Source organism: Vulpes lagopus, chromosome 11, assembly GCF_018345385.1.
Source record: "Vulpes lagopus strain Blue_001 chromosome 11, ASM1834538v1, whole genome shotgun sequence".
In the NCBI taxonomy this organism is placed as follows: domain Eukaryota; kingdom Metazoa; phylum Chordata; class Mammalia; order Carnivora; family Canidae; genus Vulpes; species Vulpes lagopus.
Genome location: NC_054834.1, coordinates 48,692,840 through 48,717,977, shown reverse-complemented (window position 1 = coordinate 48,717,977; position 25,138 = coordinate 48,692,840). Strand labels below are relative to the sequence as shown.

The following is a 25,138-nucleotide window of genomic DNA, read 5'->3' as shown; positions in this document are numbered from 1 at the left end:
AAATGGGGAAAGCAGCTCTTCGCAGTGTGGTGGGGACACCTCCCTCCACCTCCCACAGTTTTCCTTCTTTACTTGCGACCCGCAGATGCACCTTCTGTACAGCCCTGGCCAAGTTACTTAGCCTCTCTGTGCTTCGGCTTCCGCAACTGTAACCGGCTGCTTGCGGTCATGCCCTGCGTGTTGGAAGGATTTGGTGGAAGGGAGCAGCGCCCGGCACGTGCGGGAATCTTACCCTGGTGTTGGCTGCTCTTGTTGCTAGCGGGACCCGTTCACTCAGAGAAGTAAGGGTGAGAACCGCTGCCCCAGGTGTTCCAGAAGCTTGGAGCAGGGGTGCGGGCGTGGGGCGGTGGCGGGCTGGGGTGTGGACCCCAGCAGGTGGACCCCACCATGCTGGTGCGGAGGAGCAACCCTAGGAAGGGTATGGACTGTCACGCACTAGCTCTGGAGGGGCGGTGCCAGGTGTCACAGAAGTGCCCACCCGGCTCAGAGCAAACCGCTCTTTGTCCTTTGCACAGGGTCACCCCTTAGACTGGTCACTACAGGGGGAACAATTCTAAGCCAAGTAGGATAGATTTTTGTTAAATCTCTGAAATTCGCCTGTAGTTGGGATTGCCTCGAGGCATGAAACCCGCACGTTCACAAAACCCAACTGCCAGGGAAGTTGTGATGATTCATAGTAATAAACAGCCTTTAACTAACCTTTGGACTCCGGGCAGCTCAGGCGCTGCCTAGGAGGACCGGCCGGAAGTGGAGGCTGCCCTCCCCGCACCCAGCCCTCCTGGTGGACGGTCAGCTGGCCTGGGCTGTGCCTCTGGGCAGCCGCCTCATCTCCAGGTTTCGGTGGTTTTGGACTTGGGAGTCCAGCAGATTTTTTTTTTTTTAAGGTTTTTATTTATTCATTAGAGACACAGAGAGAGGGGCAGAGACACAGGCAGAGGGAGAAGCAGGCTCCCTGCGGGGAGGCCGATGCAGGACGCGGGACTCAATCCCGGGTCCCCAGGATCCCGCCCCGGGCTGAGGGCAGGCGCTCCGCCGCTGAGCCACCCTGGCGCCCCTCCAGCGGATCTAAGAAGGATTCTGCCTCTACCCCTTCGCTTCAGGTGCCTCGTCTATAAAATGGGTCTTGCTGCCGCTGAAAATACCTGAAGTGCTGAGCTTGTGATCACTCTGTGATTATCTTTCTGCTGATCTGGGCTGCGGCCGGCAAGTGGAAACCAGGCACTTAGCCGCACCAAAGACCTTGGAGCCCTCCCCCACTTAAAATTTATCTCTGGGAGAAGTAATAATTGACCCCATGTGCAAATGGAAGAACTGAGACCTTGGGAAGTTGGATGGTGGGTCCAGGCCCCACGGTGAATTAAAAGCATCCGGCTCCTTTTCCCTAGTACGATGAGGCTTCGTGAACCATCAAGTGTATGGAGCACTTTGACATTTTTAGAAAGTCGCTGTGCTGAGGTCCCTAGCAATCTGGTGGTGGGAATTTTGACTTCCAATTTACAGCTAGGCAAACAGACTTAGACAATTAGGACCTGCCCAGGATTGCATTCTGAGTTTGCATCAGAGCTAGTGCTCTATCTCAGACCCTCAGCCTCCAAATTCAGTGCTGTTTCCACTGTGCACTCAGAAGTCTCACCTGGGCCTGTCTGGAGCCCGTCTACAATTATATTTCCCTCCATACAATTAGGTCTGTGTGTGTGGATAGTCATGAGCCTGTAAGGAGAGGGTTAAATTCTTCCTAAGCACCAGAGCTGGTGCCTCCAGTGATCCCATCATTGACCCCCACCTCGTGGGTCAGGGCAGTGACTGTGGGGATGGAAAACAATGGCTCTGATGGTCCAATGGGGGCAGAGGGAGGGCCTGGGGACACAAGGGCCAGGAGGGGAACTCCTCCCTCTTTCCCCTTTGGACAAAGATGCTGGGTGGCCTTTTGGTTTCCATAGGAAGTCCCCAAGGGTCCCTTGTGGTGGATTGCCCTCAGCGTGGCCACAGAGCACAGGCAGCTCTTAGAGACACTGGGACCCTGTGATGTGTACTTGGTTAAGTGGGAACTGAAATATTTTTTACCAGGAAAGTCACCAGTAATAGAAAATGGAAATAGCAGATCAGTCTTAGGGCTGGATGGGACTTTGGTCCCAGTCTGTCACTCATCCAGCAGGAAAGGGTGATGCAGGTGGCCCTCAAACCAGTGTCTGTGGAATAAGGAGATGAGACCCTGCTCGTTTCCCTTTCCCATGTCTATCTGTGCCATCCGTCCCCCATCCTCTGCTTCTGTCAGCTCAGACCTCCTGGTCTAGAGCTTCTGTTGGGACCAGTGTCTCTGTGTCTTCTCCATATGATGCTGAGAGAGGCCCATTGCAAGGAGGATGACTGGCCCAGGTGTGTAGGGCCAGATCTGTTCCAGAAACCAGTTGTCGGCCCAGTGCTTTCCTTGAAACTGCCACCCTGAGAGGAACACTGGAGGAAAGGATTTCTGGGAAGACCAGGGACCCAACTTGAAGGGAACCTAATCTCTTCCTCTCCCCCTCTTCCTGCCCCCAGATCCTTTCCCTCCCTGCTGAGGAAGGGCCCTCAATACACCTGTCTCTGCCTGGCAGGTGGAAGTCTTTGAATGTTCCTGGAGGCACAGAAGGCATGGAGTGGAAGGCCATCTAGCTGGCGGGGCAGATCTGGCACTGTCTGGCTCTGGCCTTTTCTAGACACTTCAATTAGTGATGTTAATTATGGCTTTGTGAGCATGGGGTTCTCCAAAGGCAGCCGGTCTCCAGCCCCGCTGCTCCCCCGACACCCAGTCTGACATGAGTCCCCAGTCTCTAAAGCTGTGTTTATGCTCTTCCCTCTGCCCATCTGCAAGATTAAAGGTTCCGTGAAAGTGTAAATTATTAGCACCTTCATCTTCTCCATCTTTTTTTTTCGTGGCAAAAGATGCAATAACAAAATTGATCATTTTAACCATTTCTAATTGTACAGGGGTGGGAAGTACATTCACGTTGTACGGCCATCCTCCTGTCCGTCTCCAGAATTTTGCATCATCCCAAACCGAAATTCTGTCCTCATTAAACAACCCCCCCTACCCCCCTCTCCCTGCTCCTGCTAACCTCTGTTCTACTTTCCGTCTCTGTGAATTTAACTATTCCAAGTACCTCATATAAGCAGAATCAAATATTAGTCCTTTTGTGTCCCACTTATTTCTCTTACCATCGTGTTTTCAGGGTTCATCCTCATTGTAGCATGTGTCAGAATTTGCTTCCTTTCAAGGCTGATAACAGTCCTACGTATACGTACCTCTACGTACAATATATATTCTGTATACACACACACCACATTTTTTCTGTTTGTGCTTCCATAGACACTTGGATTATTTCTATCCTTCGGCTGTTGTGAATCATGCTTATGATGTCCAATATTTCCTCAAGATCCTGCTTTCAAATCTTTTGGGTATATTCCAGAAGTGGAATAGCTGGATGATACAGTTATTTTATATCTAATTCTGGGGGGACCTGCCATATTGTTTCCTGTGGTGGTTACATCATTTTATATCCCCACCAGCAACTGTCCACATCCTTGCCAATTCTTCTTTAAAAAAAAAAAAAAATCCATCATATAGTGGATGTGAAGAGGTATCTCATTGTAATTCTCCCGTCTTTTTTAAGGGGAAGTCAAAGCCCTGAGAAATGCTGAGACAGGCCCTCCCTGTAGTAGAAGCGGTCAGGCCCTGGTCCCAAACTTCCGGGCACCCCGTCTTGGCCTCCGCCCCCATCTTGGCCTCTGCCCTCCATCTTGCACTTCCTTTGCTGCTCTATCCCCTGCCCATCAAAGAGGAGGCAGAAAAAAAAAAAAATTAAAAAAAAAAAAAAAACAAAAAAAAACAAAGAGGAGGCAGATGAGGTCCTTCTGTTGCCTTGCTCTGTCTGCTGTCAGGGTACTTTCCTTCCCATCTGTGGCAGGAACAGAATGGCTGTGACCCACCAGAGGTGTCTGGAGGGTAAATGTATGACCTTGTGGATGAAGGGAAGGTTTCAGTAATGAAATTTTCTCAAGAGTTGAACCATTTCAACCCTGGGCACTGGGTTCAAAGATGGTGCTGCCATAGAGGGGAAGGTGTGCAAACATTACAGCTGATCTTATAGTTTCCAATAATTTCAGGTTTTTAGAAACCTGAAAACTCCCTCTAATAAACATTTTTTTAAAAGATTTATATGAGAAAGAGGGTGAGCAAGCGAGTGAGCACAAGCAAGGGGGAAGGGCAGAGGGAGAGGGAGAAATAGGCTCCCCACTGAGCAGGGAGCCTGATGCAATGTGGGATCATGACCTGAGCTGAAGGCAGACTTAGTGGACTGAGCCACCCAAGTGCCCACCCCCTTCTGATAGACTATTAAATGGGGAGAAAAGTAATATAAAACTTGCTTATGAGCTCAATAGTGGAAAAGGAAACTATGTCAAGAAAAAAGATTTGATGGAGATGTGCCACATTCTGATCTGTGGCCACCTCCAGGTTAATGGGAAATGGGTGACTCTCACATTTCTCTATTTTATCCTAAATTTTGCAGATTTCCTACCATCCCTTTTACATTCAGGGCAAAAAAATGATAAGAAAATAAGAATGAGTACAACCATTCATTAGGTGCATGTGTTACAAGGGACCACGGAGCACAAGGTTCAGCTCGATGCCATGGAGGTCAGGCATGAATGGAAAGCAAAGGGAGCAGGCTTGGAGGCCTGGGGGGGTAGGTGGCATGGAAAGAGGGCCAGCAAACAAAGAAGCGGTACCTATAAGGGAGCTCAGGCGCTGGAGCAGCCGTGCGCCTTCCAGAGTGCCGCCGCTCGTTCCCTCAGAAGATACTATGGTAGGATGCTGGCTTTGAATCGTTTTATCTCTGCAAGTGGTGTGGGCAGGCTACATTGAGCGTCCCCTGTGCTTTGACCTGGTCTCCTGCTGCAGCTGGCAGGAGTGAGTAAGGCCTGCAAACCCGTGAAACCAGGGCTTTGTCAGCCCAGGTTTGCCTGTGACTTCTCACATGTGGGTCCCTTGACCCCCATCATGGAAACAGTGGAAGTTGGGGGGTGGAAGACAGACATTTCTGCCTCCAGGAGATGACTTTCAGTGGCTCTTGAAACCTCAGATCTGTAGCAGAGAACCCTAAAATCTGGTCCCTAGAGGAAGGGCTCTGGGTTCAGTGTCTTGGTCACCACTCATTGGCTGTGACCTTGGGCAGGTGCTTAAACCTCCTTAAGCCTCCATCCCCTCATCAGTAAAACAGATGATAATAGTAACTAATTCACGGACTGTTGAAAGAATTAAAAAGGCTCATTCCCAAAGCTGACACTTACATATTGTGTGCTCGGTTCCCGTTGTCTGATTGAGAGCTGGGTTCCAACACTTGGGCTGCTGGGCTCAAATCACCTCTGTGCCTTGGTTTCTCCATCTGTAAAATGGGTGTACCTCAGGTGATTATTATGAAAACTGAATAAATTAATGTAAGTGACAGTGACTCTGGCAGTGCTGGCACATAGCAAAGGCTCATTAAATGTTAGCTCTGATCAAGGGGGATGCTTAATTGATCCATACCAGAGTGTCAGCCAGTGATTGTGGCTGGCATCTACCGACTCATTGTCCGTGGAGTCCCATCTGGTGGTCAGTGCTCATGACGGATCAGATTCTTTGAATATTCTCCTTGTTATTTTATTATTATCCAGCTGCCAGGATCCTTCCCAGAATCATACCTCATTCCACCACTCTGCCAGATAGGATTCTTTGGTTGAAGTGGTCCTGCGTCCATTTCCAGGAAGGAAGGGTGCTGGTGCTACCAGGTGGGGTCCCGGGCAGACTGGGGTGCAGGCTACCATGTGGGGGATCGCTTGATGAGCATTTTGGATGAAATCAGACACTATCATACTTCACTCCTCCCCTTTCTTCCCTGCCCTTTTGAAAAGGAGCCAAAGCCAAGAAGGAACAGCCACCCATAAATAAAGGGGACCACGAAAATAACAAAAAGGAAGAAAAAATCTTGCTTTTGTGGCAGGCTTGGCTGCCGATGGGTAGATAATGGGAGAGGAAACACGGCCTTTGCAGAGAAAAAGAACGGAACACTTTGTTCGCCTGCAGAATGAATGCTGTTTAAGCAGGAGCTGCTGAATTGGGGTTTCCGATGAGTGAGCTCGTCTTGGGGGAGATGGTGGTGATTAGATTTAAACCAGGCACAGGTGGTGTCCCACCCAAAGCCCTGGGGTGGGGGCAGGGGAGGCGATGGGGGAAGCCGCAGACCTGAGCCAGTGCCCAGAGGTAAGGCTGGTGTATCCAGGTCCAGCCCGCAGGCCCACACCCCCACCCCTGCAGTGCTGAGGGCACCTTGCTTCCTCATCATCTGCTCAAGCTGGAAGCTAGATTCTTTTTTTTTTTTTTTTTTTTTTTTATGATAGACATAGGGAGAGAGAGAGAGAGGCAGAGACACAGGCAGAGGGATATACGGGCTCCATGCCAGGAGCTCGATGTGGGACTTGATCCCGGGACTCCAGTATCGCACCCTGGGCCAAAGGCAGGCGCTAAACCACTGGGCCACCTAGGGATCCCCCTGGAAGCTAGACTCTTGAACTACTCAGAAAAGCCCCCAGACCTTCTCTCAAGGTGTATCTTGTGTGGAGCCTTTGGAGGAACACACATCCCCATTGGGGGAGGGGGGAGCATGAGGCCAAAGTGGATTTGCTGATTATTTGCATGCCAGCCTTCTGGGTTCAAGGCTCTCTTCCTGTCAACACTGCATGGTGGCCTTCTTGGTGACCGGCGTTTATGTAATCTTCAGTCTTGTACCAACTACCCATCTCATTCAATGGGCCCATTTCCCTGACCCTGCAGTGAGTGGCCAAGGCAGGAAGAGGGAAGAGAATTATACCTTTCCGGAGCCCCGAGGGCTCCCAGGAGGCAGTGTGCAGGTGCCCACTCTGAGAGGGGGCTGTGGGCTTATAGATGTGTGAAGGCTGATGTTTGAAATGACTTTAAGAAGGGCGTTTGACACCTATCCTGGTTTGGGCTGAGCAGTCTGCCTGGCAGAGGTTCCCTGGAGGCTCACTGGTTCATTCGTTCATTCAACCACAACAAGAGGAAGCGTCCGTCTACCAGGCATCCTGCTGAGTGTTCCATATGTGCTACTTATTTTTTAAGATTTTATTTTTTAAGTCATCTCTACACCCAACGTGGGGCTCAAACTCACGACCCCAAGATCAAAAGTTGCATGGTCTTCAATTGAGCCAGCCAGATGCTGCTCATATACACTACTTAGTAATTCTCCAACAACCATGAGAGTTGGGTCTTCTTGACACCCTTTACAGATGAAGAATCTGAGAAGTAAAGAGGTTAAATTAAGCCTCAGGCACTTGCTGGGTCCCTTCGTGGAGCGATGTGGAACTGGGTGGCTCCCCAGTCATCTGCCTCTCACCACCCAGCTTCAGCTTCTGCTGAGGACACCCATGGCAGTGGTTCGACTCAGTACTTGCAGGCACCAGGCCTGTCCTCTATCGCCTCCTCGCTCCCTGCCAGCGCACTATTGGCTGTAAGTAAGCAAAGTTGTGGGCTTTGAGAGTGCAGGGATTGGCCTGTCCATGCCACTAGCCAGAGGGATGCTAGGGTTTGGACCAACTGCATGAATCTCCAGAGCCTCCGTGTCACCGAATGCCATGAGAGCTTCGACCACATGGCTTAAACTTGACCTTAGGATAGAGCTGAGTGCTGTCCAGCCTGGTGGGTAAACACGGGTGTGTTTGGGCTGTTCCGCTTGCTCCTGTCCCCTCCTGGAGCTGGCAGGGGACTGCAGGAGTTGATAGGAACAACACTTCACTTGCCCTGGGCTCCAGAGGAAATGAGGGAGCTCCTCAATGCTGCAGAGCTTTGTGTCACGGGCTGGGGAAGGGAAGGCATGGTGGCTTGGCCAGATAAGCAGTGGCTCTGAATACATGGGGTTTCCTTGGCAAATTCGGGGTTCTTTTCGGCCTGTCCGCACCATGTGAGGCCTGAGTGTCTGATTTGGTGTGGGCGGGCCCTGACCATTTGAGATTCCAGGGGGGGCCAGGGACAGCGCAGAACACTGGGACAGCCTACATGGGATGGTGACACATGACCCAAGGGACGAGTCCTATAAGTAGATAACAGAAGGAAGAGGGTGACCTGCCTCATTGTGGGTCTTCTGTGTGTTCAGCCCCGCAGGGGTTGGGGGAGGCTTCCTCAAAGGGTGATGGGGAGTATTCAGGGAGCAAACTTTTTCTGCTTCTTACAAACATCACATTGGGTCTTCTGAATAATTCTATGAGACAGTTCTTATTTGTTCCAGTTTAGAGATGGAGAAATGGAAACCTGCCTGTGGCCCCACAGCTAATAGCATGTGGTTGGAGCCAGGCTTCAAACACAGGGCCGGTGGCCACAGAGACAACCTTTGAGTCAACCAGAGACAACCTGGCTTCGCCAGGACACTTCCCAGCAATGCTGGAGGGTCACCCCTGGCCTCCTGTCTCCATGGAGAGCTGGGGACCCGGGAGCCTGGGACCTGCCAGGTCCCTGCTAGGGAGGAGGGGTATCCCCCTCCTGCCTTTGCTGAGCTGCTCTTCTGGGCCAGGTCCTTTTGAGTTTTTGCTACCTTCTAATCACAAAGTAGATGTTGGGATCTCCATTTACACATAAAGAAATGGAGTTTTTGAGAGGTCAGGTCTTTTTTCCAAGCTCTCAAAGCAGCCTAGGTTTCTTTTGACTGATTCTTCCTTGGCTGTGACTCAAGTCAAAAACAACCAGAATTTGGGAACCTGGGTGGCTCAGTGGCTCAACCTGCCTTGGTTCAGGTCCTGGGATTGAGTCCCACATCGGGCTCCCCACAGGGAGCCTGCTCCTTCCTCTGCCTGTGTCTCTGCCTTTCTGTGTCTCTCATGAATAAATAAATAAAATCTTAAAAAAAAAAAAAAAAAAGCTCCAAACCAGAATCCTGTGAACAGTGAAGACTGTGGCAGACCTCTCCGTCTGTGCTGGACTGGATCCTACTACTGGATCCTACTATGGGATGGTGTAGAGGGGAAGTGATGGTGTATCAGCCCACGGGAAAAGACCTGGCTTCAGGTGCCCTTGCCTTGGGGCCTTGGGGAAGATGGAGAAACATGTGGCCAGGCCAGCCCCTTGCCTGTTTTGCCTGCCAGCCAAGCGAGTACTCTGCCTGCAGTGCTCTTTTGGCCTCCCCTTGGCCTTAGTTCACATTCGGGGCTGTCCCCAAAGGGAGGTCTTTGACAAGCCCAACAGCCCTGGCTGCACCATCTGCTGTGTGCTGGCCCTGGGCAGGCATGGCTGGCGCAGAAGATCAGACACACTCCCCTGCCTAGGACGTGGGTCACTGAGAGACCAGAAGAGAACTGCAAGGGCCCCCTAGCATTCTGGGGGGCTGGAGACAGCATCCAGTCCTATAGGCAGGAGGGGCCCCAGAGAAGGGGCTCCAGGAAACACCTGGTCAACTCTCAGTTTTCCCCAGAACGGTGGGGCAGGTGTGCATCCCACTGGGAACTGCAATAGCACTTGCAAGCTATGGGCCCCATCTTTTCCTGGACTCTCCTCCCGGCCCGGGAGAAGACTCAGGTGCCTTCGAGAGCTAGGACAGCCAGATGAGGCCAGGGATGGGACCATCACAAGTACGGTCTCTCCCTGGCTCCTTCGATCATGCCGTGCCCTTGGGTGAGGGTTCAGCTCAAACCGGTAGTTTGTGAAGCTTAGGCTGGAACTGGGCTTCTGGGCCAGAGGTTCCAGGGGAGGCTTGCTGGCTCTTGGAGGCTGGAGGCAGGAGCTCAGGAGCTCATGGGGTTTCCACTGGCTGATATCAGCTGCTTTGTCCTGCGAATGCCACCTTGGCCTGCCCTGAACAGCCCCTGGACTGGGGGTATTGGCTGTAGCCCTCTCTTGAGCTGGGCTAGACTAGACCAGCACACGCCCTGGATCTGGTACCCTTGGGGTCCTCGGAGGCTGGAGAGGGTGAGGGGGGCCTCTCAGGAAAGTTTTTCCCCAAGCCTGCAGCCAGCTCAGCTCCCAGCTCTGAATAAACATCAGAGATAGGATCGGGCGTAGCCAGGAAGGGTGGCAGGGTGCGGCCTGGGAGAAGAATGGCAGGATGTGGCACCGGGGCACAGTTCTGGGCACCCACGCCTTGGGCTATTGTTCAGGGCTGCCTGAGGCTCTCGGCTCTCTGGGGCTTTGAGAGGAAGTGATATTCCCCTGGGACTCGGGCCCTGCCCCACCCCTGCCGTGTGGATCTCTCCTTGGCAGTGCCCTTTGGCACCACCCACCCGGTGAGCTTGGGAGTGGGAGCCCACAGTAGAGTCTGTAGGTCTGGTGTGTGCCCAGTGGGAAGTGTGGTCATGGCCCTCCTCGGGGGGTCTGCCTGTTTGCTCAGGCTGTCTTCCTGTACCCCTGGGTCTGAGTCACCCGTCATGCTCCGATGACTGGAAGTTATCTCTATCTTTATCTGCATCTAGATATTTGGGGGGGAGGGGGCTGTCGTTATAGAGGGAGGAAGGGCTAAGGGTGAAACTCCTTTGATTCCAATCCAGCTGGGCCAAGTTGTGGCTGATTGGGAGAGGAAGCGGCTGGTGATTTGTTTTGGGTAGAAAAGGGCTCTCCTGCGCGTGCGCCTGTGGGTGGGGGTCGGAGGGCCCAGGAGAGGGTTGGTGTGGGGAGAGAAGGGAGAGGACCAGCGCCTGCTAGCAGCTTTGTCCTATAAGAGCTGTGTTCTGAGCCACTGGCCCCTTGGAGCGCAGGTGCTTCTCTATGCCTTGTGCTGGGCACTGGGTTCAGGGGCCCAGGGTCTCTCCGCCACCATCAGCTCCCAGACTCAAGACTGCCCCATCAGGGATGGGGATGGCCTGAACCGTCTCCCTGCAGAGGCCTTCGCCTCTTTCGGATGCTCAGGTGAGATAAGGCCAAGAAGGAAGGCAGCGGAGGGCCTGGGGAGTGGGTGGCCTAGAAGGGAAAGGTGGGCAGAGCAGGGGTGCTGATCTGTATCCCAGCTGGTTCTGTGTCCTGGTTCTCTGCCTCTAGCCCGGAAACAGTATTGTTGAAACAAGCCACGTGACTTGGTCCTCGCTGGGCCTCAGTTCTCCATTTATAAAATAGTAAGGCTGGGCAAGAGGGAGGAGACCAGGTTCCCAGGAGCAGCAGTTCCACCCAGCTGGGAGGCTGACCGTAGTGTCCTCTGGGCTTGTGGCTTCTAACCAGGAGGGGGGGAGCCCGGTAATTCAACAGCTCCTGTGCATCGAGGGTCCTCTGGCTTCTAGACCTCTGGAGAGAGGAGCAGGTGTGGCTGCTGACCTCAAAACCTCCTGAGAAATCTTGTGGGTAATGGAAGCATGGAGTGTGTTTTTTGAGAAAGTTAGGATAAAGGAATTGGAGGGGTTGTTTCGGTTTCTGGAAAAGAAGAGACTTAAGGGAAGACTCCAATAGGGTCCAAAAGGTGTGGGAAGTGTTTACCTGTCGCATGGTAAACGCAAAGGGACGCAGGGGAGAGGGGGGTGGGGGTGGGGGGAGGCTGGTGAGCCCTGTACTGCAGAGCGCAGCTTCTGCATAATAACACAGTGGGTCTGACTGGTGATGGTTCAACTTATGGTTTTTTCAACTTTATGATGGTCAGAAAGCGATATGCTCTCAGTGGAAACCATACTTTTGAGTTTTGATCTTTTCCCAGGCTGGCCGTTAAGCCGTCTGATGCTTCTTCGTGATGCTGGGTGGCAGCGGCAGCGCTCCCGGGCCTCCAGGAGATACCCTTACAACGACTCTGTGCCTGTTGCTTTTCATTTTCAGTACAGTTTTCAGTAAATTACGTGAGATATTCAAAACTTGATGATACAATAGGCTTTGTTTAGGTGATTTTTGCCCAACTGCAGGCTCGTGTAAGTGTTCACATTTAAGGTGGGCTAGGTTAAGCCCATGATGTTGGTCGTGATTAGCTGGAGTAAATGCATGTTTGATTTAATGATATTTTCAACTCACAATGGGTTTATTGGAACATATCCCCATAATTTGGAAAATTTGTGGTAGCTGCTGCTCATTATGTGTCCAGGTCTGCCTTGTGCTGTTTTGCTGAACTGTGTTATACTCTGTGATTATTGTATGACTATTTGTTGAGCACCTACTCTGCTCCAGGCACTCTGCTAGACTCTAGGGCTATAATGATGAGCAAACCCAGCTATGTTTCCACAGTGCTTTGGGGTGGGGGTGTTGGGTGGGTTCTCAGGCTGCTGGGCTAGGCAGAAATGAAGTGTCTAAAGGGATATTTAACAACTGTGATAAGTCCCCCAATGGCCAAGTTTAGAGTGTCCTAAGAATGTAAAACAGGCACATGTTATAAAGTCTGAAGTGTTAATGGAATGCTCATCCCTTCATATTGGGTCTTATTTTACTGAGGAGGAAATTAGTTCAGATAGGTTAAGTCACTTGCTCAAGATTGCACAGCAATTGATTGGGCAGGGTTGGCTTTCAAATGTACCCAGGTCTGTCTGATGCCTGGCAACTTTTCTCTCAACCACCTGACTCTAGGAGCATCCTGGGCTATATGACAACTTAAATGGGTACCCTCTATTACTTGATCTTCACGGGCCCTGTAAGACAGGGATTCTTTTTTTTTTTTTTTTTTTTTAAAGATTTATTTATTTATGGTAGACATAGAGAAAGAGAGAGAGAGGCAGAGACACACAGGAGGAGGGAGAAGCAGGCTCCAGGCCGGGAGCCCAAGGCGGGACTCTATCCTGGGACTCCAGGATCGCGCCCTGGGCCAAAGGCAGGCACCAAACCGCTGAGCCACATAGGGATCCCCAAGACAGGGATTCTTATACCCATTGTACAAATGAGGAGATAAGCTGAGTTAACTAATTTGCCTAAGGCCACAAGAGTCAGCTGGTGGCAGAGCAGGAATTTGAAACCTGGTTGAGGAACCCGAAAGCCTGTACTGTTGACCACCCCCCATCCCCCAGGTACCCTTGTCTTACAGACAAGAGCCTGCAGTGATGAAGCTGCCTGTGCAGGGACCACCTGTCAGCTCCATACTCACCACCTGGTTCTCCTTTCTGTCCTCATTTAGATTATCACATGCAGCTTTTGCTCTGCACTCTGAGAAAAAAGAGCGGATGGTTAGGGTCCAGAGCTTGGCACTTGACCCTCTTCAGAGGGACTCTTCATCTCTTTGGGCAGGGGAATGGCCTGCTCTTTGAGCAGGCTGTGCTCCCAGAACTCGAGAGGGAAGGAAGGAGGTGCCCAAGGACCCTCTCCCTGCAAACTGCGTGGTACGTGAGAGGAACCCACCAGGTCTGGGCTGTTGCTTCTCCATCAGCAGATGGGTCCTAAGGGACCAACCAAGAGCCATTGCCCACAGTTGAGGCAGATGCCTGTGGAAATGGAAGGGGCAAGATCTGTCTGGGTGGGCAAGATCTGGCAGGGTTGCCTGGTGGGCAGCACGCCCTGGTGAAGACACAGACACCTCCAGGCCAGCTTGGCTGGCCACTAGGAGTCCTTTGCTTTGTTGGGGGTGGGGGTGCGCAGGGGCTGTGCCAGGGGCTGGGAGGAATGATTGGGAGCCCCAGGAGGCAAGCTTCCCAATATATACAGATAATTCCCAGTGCCCGGCTGGAGGCATTCTTTGGGCCTTAAGTGTGGGTAAAAGGCCATCAGAGCTCAAAGGGAGATAGATGTCCTAGTGGCGGCCCTTTCCAACAGAAACACAACGTGAGCCTCATGCATGATGTTAAATTCTCCCGTAACCAGATTAAGAGGTGTAAAAAGAAACAAGTGAAAACAGTATTTTATTTAACTCCATGTATCCAAAGCATCATTTCAGCATCTAATCCATAACCATTTATCAACGAGCTAGGTCACATTCTGGCGCTCACCCTCAGCCTTGGTACCCGGGTGCCTTTGATACTTGCATTTGCAGGGGAACTGGCCGCATGTGGTGCGTGGCTAGGTCGCGGGCCGTAGTGGGCCGTGTGCTCCCAGAGTGAGTTAGGCTGTGGATCGCCTCTGCCTTCACCCTTAGCCCCGGGGTAGGGGGGTGCAGGTGCAGAGCTGGTCAGCCTGGCCCTTGGGGGAGGCCCGTTCCGCCAACCCAGGAGAAAGGCTCGGAGGTCGGAGCCGCAGGGCCACGAAGCCGGGGCCAGAATGGAGGTGAGAAGCCCCTTCACCCGAGTGGGCAGCGCAGAGGCGACCTGGTGGCCTGCCCACGCCCGGCGGAGCTGTGGGTGTGGGACGAGGTGGCGCAGAGCGGTCGGGGATCACGAGCCCACAGGCCCGCATTGTTCGCCTGTCACACTTCCTTTGGCTTTATTGCCTTTGTCCAACACCCTATTGTCTGGTTTCCTTTTGTCCCCTTTTCAGCCGAGCTGCCTTTTATTTTCCAGCCAGCCTGGTTGTTTTCATTTCTTTTGTCTGAAGTTCCTGAGAGGAAGGTTTTATTTTCAGCGGTTTGATTAATTCACAGCTTGAGCCCCGGGTTTGTTTGTTATGTAATTGCTGCCCTCAGCTTCGGGATAATACCCCCTCCCCGCCCCTTGCCCCCTGTGCCCCTCCTGCCCGGGGCCTGCGTGGCCGCGCCTCCCTGTGCCCGGATGGGCCCAGCCGCTGCCTTCCTGGACACGGTCCAGGCCCCCTGCATGGTGATGGGGGACCCGGGGGCTGGACCCTGAGCCCTGGGGCCAGCCCATCCAGGGTCGTGTCTGTCCTGCCATGCGCGGTCCCGGGTCCCCTGCCCTTTGAAAGTGGCAGGAGAAGTCTGCTCTGGTCTAGATGGCATCGAATCAAATGCACCTTATTCAACTATAATGTCCGTTCAGTTGTTCGACATGAACACATCGCCTCACTCCTAGGTTACGAGAAACATTTTGTTGTACAGAGTTGACAAAATATTATATCTGCAATTCAGTGTTTTTTTTTTTTTTTAAGATTTTATTTATTCATGAGAGAGAGACAGAGACAGAGACACAGGCAGAGGGAGAAGTAGGCTCCATGCAGGGAGCCTGATGTGGGACTCGATCCTGAGACTCCAGGATCATGCCCTGGGCTGAAGGCGGCGCTAAACCGCTGAGCCACCGGGGCTGCCCTGCAATTCAGTTTTAAGGGATGTTTTACTGTATCTGATTTTTTGGCCTTACATTTCCCTCTTAAAAATGCAGGACCATCTCTGCCCTCCTGTGCAGATATATCAAAATGTTTACTCATCAGTGCTTCTCAAACTAGTGTGTATCAGAATTACCTATTGTTAAAATAGATTCCTGCTCCACCCACAGAGTATCTGAGGTGAGGGTGATGCGTGACTGACTCCCATGCTTAGACTGTGGGTCCCTTTTAGGGAATGCATTTTAGCCAGCAGTGGTTTAACAAGGAGTGTGTACTAGTGCCGCGCACTGTTGAAAACAATTTTAACAATCCCTAGACCTCACGAATGCCCATTTTACAGATGAGGAAACAGGTGTGGAGAGGCTCAGTAACTCACCCAAGGTTACATAGCGGGTGCAGGTCCTATAGATACCTGAAAACCACTGCTGGGTGTCCCCACTGGTCTTGTCACAGTGGCTTTGGATGGGGAGCAGGTGAGCTGTGGGCCTTTGCTGCTTTGGCTTTGAGCCTGCCTGGCATGACCATCAGCACTCGGTCTCCAGGATCCTTCAATTGCTCAGCTCTTCCAGGTGTCCCGGGCAGTGGTGACACGGCAGCGATGGGAGCAGTGGGTGCAGAGTCTGCATCCCCTAGGGATTGCAAATTGGCCCCTACAGGGGCCAATGAGAGGGAGAGTCTAAATGAGAGATTCTAGCTACCTAGAGGAAAATATTTTTCTTCAAGCCCTACATCTCTCAGCCTGTTATTTTCCCACTTCTGGTAGATAAGGGGATATAAATAACAATTTGCTTTTATCTTGTCTCTAGGAGAAAAACAAAAGAATAAATGTCTATTCAGGGTCGTTGACCCTTAATTCCCCTTTTGGGGGGCAGTAGGAAGTGGTAGGGACTAAGGAAAACTGGCCTGTCCATAAGGAGTCCCGGCTCCTTAATTCCAGCCAGTTGTCCCAGATCAACTTCAAGAGAAGTTCAAATCCAGATTAGATTACGAGATGTCTCATGATTTTAAAATTTTGTTAGCTAATTACAAATATATATAATTTTGACTTTACTGGGCTCAGAAACTGCCAGTTGACCATCTCTGCCCTCCTTGGGTGGACCATTCAGCCAGCCAGCCCTAACATTGCAATAGGAAGGGCCTGCTGAAGGTCAGGCCCAGTTGGCTGTGGACCTTTCTCTTTATTTAAGATTTTATTTATGAGAGAGAGAGAGAGAGAGAGAGAGAGAGAGAGAGAGAGAGAGAGAGAATGAGCAGTGGGGAGGGGGAAAGGGAGAAGCAAATTCCCTGCTGAGCAAGGAGCTGGACCCTGGGCTGGATCCCAGGACTCTAGGACCCTGGAATCATGACCTGAGCTGAAGGCAGATGCTTAACTGCCTGAGCCACCCAGGTGCCCCTAGACCTTCCTACTTAAGAAAAAAAAAAAAAAGAATGCAGGACAGAAGAATCTTTTCTGATTTTTTTTTTTTTCCACTGTGGGTTCCCAATGGAAGTTTGCATTGTTGTGAGGGTGGAGATGCTGTGTCCATCATCGGTTTCACTCTACTTGTCCTCCTCCCCTAGGATGTCCATGAGGAGCCCTGGCTCTGCCCTGCTGGCCCCAGATGGCGTTGGCACCATGGTGAACTGTACTGTCAAGTCAGAAGGGAAGAAGGAGCCCTGCCATGAGGCCCTCCAGGGCTCAGCCGCTGGAGCTGAACCCCAGCTTGGAGACCCAGCCCGGGCTCCCCAGGATGGCGCTGACCCCCAAGCTCCAGCCCAGGTGCCCAGCACTTTCCTTGGGGCTCCTGGGTCAGTGTCCCCACTTTGCCTCCATAGCCTACACCCACATGCCATCCCCCAGCCTCTCCTTGAGGATCCTAGCTGGGCAGACAGACAGGAGGCAGAAACCTTGGTTTCTAGGGCAGGACTTGGGGGCGGGGCTGCCAACCTTAGGCTGACTATCTGAGCACTGTATGGTCTCACCCCCGCGCTTGCTCGCCTGATAACTGCTCACCCATGTGTGACCGGGCCTACTTCAGAGGACTAGCTGGAGAGACAGGATACATCTGCTCAAAGTTGAACTCCTGTAGGATTGGAGAAAATCAGCTTATTACCTGAGGCTGAGATAAATTGATGCTAAAGATCATGCAATCCCTCACCCTTAAAATGAAGGAGTTCTGAATGAACGACACAAGCCATAAAGATTCTTGTAGTTCTTAAAAACCCTGATTCCATGTAGGAGATGTTAAAAGGGGACTATGTAATTAAAAGCCAAGTGAATGAAAATGAGACCTGGAAGGGTCTGTGGGAGGAGTTAGGGGTTTGGGGTAGTGATGGGGAAGACTTCCTGGAGGATAAGGCCTCAAGGTAGGTCTTAAAGAATGGAGAGGACTCAGGTGATGAGGGGTGGGTGTTGTCCTAAGGAGCGGTGAGGTGGGGGGGTCCTAGGTGTCATACCCACTTGCTGCCGGTGTGGCTGTGTGCATGGGAGTAATTGTTAATAGCTCACATACCGCCTGACCCTACAGCAGTGAACCTCATTCACGTGCATTAACTTCTTTGGTCCCAGCAACAATCCTGACAGGAGAGGCATTAATATTTCCATTTTCAGAAGAGGGAAGTAAGTCAGGTTCAGAGAAGTTCAGTCTTTTAGGTGATCAAGGGCCTCATGAGTCACTGAGCCAGGCCTGAAATCCAGGTTTCTTGTCTGCAAACCTTTTGTGCTTTTGCTATATCCAGCAAAGTCAGAACAAAAGTTGGGAAGGTGGGGAGGGAGGGCCCTACCCTGGAGGGTGTGGGGGGTGCCTGGTGCACATCCCCAGGCTACTCGTTTCCCTCTGTGGTCTGCTCTCTTCTCTTGAGGGTGACAGTGACATCCAGTGTGTATTATAGGACTGCAGCTCCCCAGAGAGCAATGGGTCCCCGGAACCCAAGAGACCGGGAGGTTCTGAGGCTGCTTCTGGAAGCCAGGAGAAGCTAGACTTCAACCAAAATTTAAAAGAAGGTAAGATGTCTCGGGGTGTCTGGGTGGCTCAGTCAGTTAAGTGCCTGCCTTCAGCTCAGGTCATAATCTTGGGAGTCGTGGGATCAGGCCCCACATCGGGTTCCTTGTTCAGTGGGGAGCCTGCTTCTCCCTCTCCCTCTGCCCCTCACCCTGCTTGTGCTTGTTCTCCCCCCCCCCTTCTCAAATCTTGGAAAAAAATTAAAAATAACGTAAGATGTCTGCCCTGGTGGGTGTAGGGCGGGAGGTGCTGGGACTGCTGCTCCTTCATCACTTTGGTATCTTCCAGTTGTGCCTGCTATCGAGAAGCTGCTGTCCAGTGACTGGAAGGAGAGGTTTCTGGGAAGGAGCTCTGTGGAAGCCAAAGATGTCAAAGGTGAAGGCCCATGTGGGTAGGCAGGGGAGGATAGGATGTATGAACCCCATTCCCTTCTCCCAGCCTGGCCATGCAGTCTGGGTCTCTAGGGCAATTTTAGAGGCTGTTGGTCCCCTTCTACCTGGCCTGTGCCCCTCTAGCTCTGCCCGGCCCTGGGGGGTCAGTATCACCCCTCACCTGGCAACTGAGCATTCTGTGTGCCTCATTCTCATGCAGGAGAGACCTGGTAGAATCATGTTCCATGAGTATGGATTTGGACTCTTCCCAGGGACCCTTGAGACCTCAGGCTTGTCACTGCCACTTCCCAGATCTAACTGAATCTAACTATATCAGATGAGCTGGATGTGCTCTTTTGGTGCTGAAAATTAATTCTAGGCCACCAGGACCCCACTAATGAATTTAAGGGCTGCTGTCTGGTTCCTGAGAGTGCCCATTTTTCCATTGTGGTTGGTCGCACCCACAAAGGGAGCTTTAAAACTGCACCAGTGCCCAGGTTCCCCTCCACCTGCTAAGTGAGAACTCCGGGGTTGGGGGGGTGGGGTGGCCTATGTGTGTGTATTTTTTGAAGGCTCCTGGAGGGATTGAGGCACGTGGTCTGCAGCCTGGCCCAATTGCATCCAACATGAGCTCAGCTAGAGGGCAGGGAAGTGCTGGCACTTGCTGGGTGAGGACCATGTGCCAGATCCTGGACTCCACTTTACCATTATTTTACCCTCACAGCACCCCTGTGAACTGACCGTTCTTAGGCTCATCTATAGAGTAAAAAAACCGAAGTGCAGAGCAGTTGGTTACTTATCTGACAGCTCCCGGAGAGGATGGGCTGAAGTGGGAATTTGAACCCAGATCTGTCTCGCTCCTGGTCCCTTCTATGGGATAGTTATCCATGCTGACCCTGCAGCTGGGGGCGCTTGAGGACCCCCGAGACTGAGCTGTTACATGGTTGGCATTTCCAGGGGCTGGAAGCAGTGGCTGCTGGGGCAGAGCTTCTAGGGCAGCTACTTGTCAGACAGCAAGCCGGCCCCCTCCAGGGCAAGGATCATGTCTCCACCCTCTCTGTTCCCTCTGCCTCTAACGGGGTGAGGGGGTGAGTGTCTGGGAAGTAGCTGTTGTTCAACAAACACCTGATGGGTGGGTGGGTAGGTGGAGGGACAGAAACCCAACAATTCTCACCAGTGGCTGTTTGACCATGGAGCAGGGACCCAGGAGAGCCTGGCAGAGAAAGAGCTCCAGCTCCTGGTCATGATCCACCAACTGTCCACGCTGCGGGATCAGCTCCTGACCGCGCACTCAGAGCAGAAGAACATGGCCGCCATGCTGTTTGAGAAGCAGCAACAGCAGATGGAGCTGGCCCGCCAGCAGCAGGAGCAGGTAGGCCCAGCGTGCTGTCTGGCTGTCCTGCTGTGGGAGGAGGGACTCGTCAGGGCCTAGAGGGGAGCGCATAGGGGGCAGGCCTGGCTATGTGGGCCGAGGCTGGGGGCAGGTCATGGAGGGGCTGCTGGGCTCTGCGTGAGAGCAGCGGGCGGCTTCCTGCACTAACTCCAGCCATGGCCTCTGACGGAGGAGGGAGCCCCCTGCAAAGGGAGGGTGCGTTCTGAGGGTGGACGGTCCCGCTGCTCCCCCCGCCCAGGCCGGTGTTCGCTGATGGGAGGGCAGGGTGTGGCGGGGGCTGCGCACAGGCTAATGCCCATGCCCCCTGCTTTTTCCTGCGGCCAGATCGCCAAACAGCAACAGCAGCTGATTCAGCAGCAACATAAGATCAACCTCCTCCAGCAGCAGATCCAGGTACAAAGGAGGGTGTCCAGGGGCCGAGGAGGTGATGCCAGCCTGGACACCAGGGAAAGGGAGGGATGGATGCAGATTAAGCAGAATCACTTGGCCGTGGCCCTGAGGTGGGGCGGGGGGCGACTCATTCCTGCTTGACCCTTGTACCTCCATCTTCCTCTGTTTGAAGGGAGGAGCAAGAGTATCTTCACCCCCAGCTGGGGCTGAGAGCAAGGAGAGGCAGGTGATGTGGGGTCAGATGGAGCCTCTCAAAGAGTAGCCTCACACCAGTGTCTGTTCCTTCGTGTCTGGGTCCGTGCTGTGTGGCCTGGGCTGCGCTGTGTGGGTCCCCAGGGACTCACACAGGGTTTCTCTGCTCTTAGCAGGTCAACATGCCTTATGTCATGATCCCAGCCTTCCCTCCGAGCCACCAGCCTCTGCCTGTCACCCCTGATTCCCAGCTGGCCTTGCCTATCCAGCCTATCCCCTGTAAACCAGGTGAGTGTGGGTTGGGGGCGCAGCCACAAGTTGAGGCTGTTCTGAGGCCCAGGAAGGAGCCTGGGACATGCTCACGCACTCTTTTGCCATGTGGCCTCTCTGGCCCTTGCTTTTGGATCTGTCCAGTGGAAGAAGGAACCCTTTTTTCTGAACTTCACTGGGAGAATGAAAAGCAAAGGCAAAAAAAAAAAAGAAAAGCAAAGGCACTTGAAAACCATGAAGTACTTTATCCAGATGTAAGTGGATATGGCCAATCCAGATCCAGTGTCCCAGCTCTGGTACCTTTGCTGGACCAGAAAAGTCAGATCTTGGACATTAGCTGAGGTTTGATGCATTTCCCAAACTCACACTTTGTCCTACCCCAGCCGTGCCTATTCTGCCCTGCCACTGAAATTCAGTGAACACAGACTGAGCACCAGCCACCTTTCAGATGCTGTGTTGTCAGGGGGCCACAGGGGTGGGGAGTGGGGAGCAGAGGGAGATAAACATGAACTTTGAGCTCCAAGGAATTTACCATCTGGGGAGGGAGACAGGAGGACATTAACTAGGGAATCTGGGAAGGCTTTCTGAGGAGGTCAGAAATTAGTTGGGTCCCAGAAAGTGGCCTGCAAGAGTGAAGCTGGGAGCTGAGGGTTGGAGGGCAATGGAGTCAGAGGCCCTGAAGCCTGAGGCCAGAAGCTGTAGGTTTTTGGAATTGAGGGGAGAGCATGATGGGGGTGATGGGACAGGGTGGCGAAGGAATTTGTTTTGTAGGATGCAGGCATGCTTGCATGAATGGAGGGTGTGTTGTCATAATGACTAGATGATTGGGAACAGAGGGTCAGTGAGGAGGGTACTGGCCAGAGTGTGGACCAGTAGGGGGACTGCTGGGGTGGTTCCAGGGACAGAATGACAGCTTGCACTGGGCAGAGGTGATGGGACAGAGGCAGAGATGGGATTCGTAGGCCACAATCATGGGTTCCTTGTGAAAGGTCATGGGACAGGGCAGGGATATTGCCCATGGTTGCTCCAGGGACTGGGGCTGCTTTTAGGTGGAGCCCCTCTGGTCTGCCCCTCCTATGTGGTGCGTGGGAGCAGGCAGATGAGCTCCTGTGGGCCTGGCGCCAAGGCCTGTGGGCTCTGGGCACAGTTCTGGGGGTCAGCAGCACCGACTCTCTTCCTGCCTGTGTCTACACTGGGCACTCTGGGGTGGGGACTCCACGAGGAGTCCACAAAGGACTGACACAGTGAGGCTCTACCCTCGAGGAAGTTTCCAACGGAGGAGGTAGGGCGAGCAGGCCAGCAGCACAAACCCATTGCAACTCTAGGTGACTAGAGCTGCCAGTGAGGAGGGCAGGGCCTGGGGGGGTTGGAGTACATCTGACCCCACGCTTTCTGGACAAGGGAGGCAGGAAATGAACCGTGGGAAGCCCTGAATTGGCCAGACTGCCACCTGGTTTGTGGGCTCCAGAATCCTAATAAGCAGGGTTCCAGATGACCCTTCCCTAAGCTGAGTGCATGATGCCTTTCCTTAGTTCATGAGCCCTAGACATGCCCTGTTGCCTACAGCATGAAGTCCACAAGATCCCAGGGTTGCCCATCACAGGCTGGGCTCCCTTCCCACACCTCGGCTCTCACCTGCTGCTTCCCCTCCACCTTCCTGCCTGCAGCCACTAGCCCACCTCTCACCGCTCCCCCCAAGAACCCTGCTCCAGCCATGCCAACTGGAACAAAGTTCTCTGGTGTGCTACCCATGCGGCCTGTGTCACTATTGGCCACGTGGTCAGTGATTTGTATCTACGGCTTATCTCTCCACCTGAACTGTCCACTCTTTGATGCTGGGCTGGGTTGCAGGTGAGTGGGCTAGGCCAGGTAGAATGGAAAGGGTGCCAGGTAAAGAGGAAAGGATGGACTATGGAGTCTAGAGACTTGGGTTCACATGTCCGTGTTCCCATTTCTGAGCTATGTGGGCAACCCATTTTTCATCTCCCGGTCTCAGTTTCTCTGTAAAATGGGATGCTGTATTGAGCACCTGGTCTGTGCCACACACTAGGGAGATACTGCATGAGACAGGCCAATACATGGGGAGCAGCTTTTGTACCCCACACGTGGTAGGTATGAAACATAAGTCTGAGTAGAGTGAGCAGAACCTGTGGCTCAATTGGTTGGGAAGGGCAGTGAAGGGTGAAGCTGTGGATCAGTGGGCAGGGCAGCAGGGGATGAGGCCACTGGAGGCCTTCAGCACTCTAGGGCCAGGGAAAGCCTTGGCTGGAAGCAAACCTGGCCAGCTGGGAGCCCCTGTCCCCTGGTGCTGCTGGGACGTCATCAAGCAGGCTGTCTGCTGTTCTGTGCTCATCCAGGACTTTTCTCCCTGCTGCCTTTTCCGTAGTGGAGTACCCCCTGCCGCTGCTGCACAGCCCCCCTGCCCCTGTGGTGAAGAGGCCCGGGGCCATGGCTGCACACCCCCCTTTGCAGGTACTGCCCCACCTGCCGGCCTGGGGCTGCCAGCCCAGGGGGTGGTGGGACCCCTGTTCTGGTCCACCTGTCCCTGCTGTCTCCTCATCTGTTCCCAGTAGGCTTGTCTTCCTCTCTGTTAGCACGGGTCCCCTCTGTCCCTTCATGGGGGGGAGGGGCGTCACCTTTGGTGTCTGTCTCTTGGCCTCTGATCTCTGGGTCTCCCTCAGGAGCCCTCCCAGCCTCTGAACCTCACGGCCAAGCCCAAGGCCCCGGAGCTGCCCAATGCCTCCAGCTCCCCCAGCCTGAAGATGAGTAACTGTGGAACCCGCCCCCCCAGCCACGGGGCCCCCACGCGGGACCTGCAGGCCAGCCCGCCCAGCCTGCCCCTAGGTAAGCTTTCTGCCAGGAGGGCATCCTAGGATGTTCAGCAGGTCTTTCCCTTCTGTGGGTTTACGGTTCTGTAAGACAAGGGCTGAGACCCGCTGTCTCTGGCCGATTTGAGTTTCCACACTTAGAGTCTCAGAATATTCCCCTTCCTCCTCTCCCCTGACCAGACCTGACGGCACCCCCACATCAGGGACCCTGCCGCTTCAGGGAGCCCATCCTCCATTCTAGTCTGTTGGCCACTGAGTGACGCCAAGGCGAACAGCTGCCCCTTGGGGATGTGCCGCGCAGCCGCCGGGAGGGGCGGGAGGGGAAGCCAACCCAGGTGAAGGACTCTCGGGGTGGCTTGGTGTGAACCGGATTGACCCCCTCTGCTACCCCTTCCCCCCCTTCTCCCATAGGCTTCCTTGGTGAAGGGGATGCTGTCACCAAAGCAATTCAGGATGCTCGGCAGCTGCTGCATGGCCACGGCGGCGCTTTAGAGAGCTCCCCCAACGCCCCCTTCCGCAAGGTACGGTCCCCACTCCCCTGCACCGGGGCACAGGGAACGGGGCACAGGGGCACAGGGAACCGCTGGGGCAGCTGGGGTGGAAGACTCAGTCTGAGGCCAGCAGAGGGAGGGGTGAGGGAGGGGAATGGGGCGTTGCAGAGGAGCCGACTACAGATTTCCTCCCTCAACCCCAGGACCTCATCAGCCTGGACACGTCCCCGGCCAAGGAGCGGCTGGAGGAGGGTTGTGTGCATCCCCTCGAAGAAGCCATGTTGGGCTGTGACATGGATGGTGAGCGCCCTGGGTGCTGGGCTGGTGGGCAGAAGGGCCCGCCTCTGCCTCCCACAGGGGGCCAGGGTGGGTCAGCTTGTGTCTCTCCCAGATGTCTGTCTCTGGGTCCTGGGCTGGGCCTCTGCTGAGGGCTCCTGATGGTGTCCATGCGGCTGTGGGTGCCTCGCCATCGCCCCCTCGTGGTCAAGTAGGGGATGAACTGTCAGCCCTGGAGGCCTCTCCTTCCTGACCCCACCCTTGTCCCCCAGGCTCCCGCCACTTTCCTGAGTCCCGCAACAGCAGCCACATCAAGAGGCCCATGAATGCCTTCATGGTGTGGGCCAAGGACGAGCGAAGGAAGATCCTCCAGGCTTTCCCAGACATGCACAACTCTAGCATCAGCAAGATCCTTGGTAAGGGCCAGTGGGTGGGGCCTCCGGGGGGCTTTCAGGGCTCCAGGAGCCATGCTAGGAGGACCTGGTTGCAGGAGATAGCTGTCTCCTTGCTGGATGACAGTCCCCAGCATCCTGAGCTTCAGAGGAGTCTGGTAGGGTGCGGGTCAGGTAGGATGTGTGGAGGCTAGGTTCTGGGGTCTTGGATTGTTGTAGGGCTCTTAACACCTGCACCCGAGAACTCAGGGATGTGGGTATGTGCATGTGTACAGGTGTGAGCACACATTCTTTAGTCCCTGACCTATTCCACTGTTTGCCCAGATCCCTGGAACTCTGGCTCTGGCAGGAAACAGGAAAAATTGTTCTTCAGCTATCATTGGAAAGTTTATGTAAATTTTATTTAATCTCTATACCCGACATAGGGCTCAGACTCCCAACC

At 53.5% G+C, this 25,138-nt stretch overlaps 1 protein-coding gene across 9 annotated transcripts in view; it reads left to right on the top strand.

Annotated features, from left to right (window-relative positions):
* Positions 1 to 25,138, top strand: part of SOX13 (SRY-box transcription factor 13) — a 47,075-nt gene that overhangs the window by 18,755 nt on the left and 3,182 nt on the right. For 3 of the 9 annotated variants that reach the window (XM_041773272.1, XM_041773268.1, XM_041773267.1), the window contains exons 2-12: positions 16,673 to 16,871; positions 17,984 to 18,095; positions 18,382 to 18,468; positions 19,664 to 19,836; positions 20,182 to 20,250; positions 20,613 to 20,727; positions 23,096 to 23,181; positions 23,391 to 23,553; positions 23,949 to 24,058; positions 24,232 to 24,328; positions 24,577 to 24,720. In XM_041773272.1, coding sequence (XP_041629206.1) covers positions 16,674 to 16,871; positions 17,984 to 18,095; positions 18,382 to 18,468; positions 19,664 to 19,836; positions 20,182 to 20,250; positions 20,613 to 20,727; positions 23,096 to 23,181; positions 23,391 to 23,553; positions 23,949 to 24,058; positions 24,232 to 24,328; positions 24,577 to 24,720 — 1,354 coding nt within the window. In that variant the 5' untranslated portion in view covers position 16,673. Of the gene's footprint in view, positions 1 to 10,968; positions 13,288 to 13,377; positions 14,165 to 16,672; positions 16,872 to 17,983; positions 18,096 to 18,381; positions 18,469 to 19,663; positions 19,837 to 20,181; positions 20,251 to 20,612; positions 20,728 to 23,095; positions 23,182 to 23,390; positions 23,554 to 23,948; positions 24,059 to 24,231; positions 24,329 to 24,576; positions 24,721 to 25,138 lie in introns of those variants that run through there. The other 6 variants (XM_041773274.1, XM_041773266.1, XM_041773271.1 and 3 more) reach the window with 6 other exon arrangements.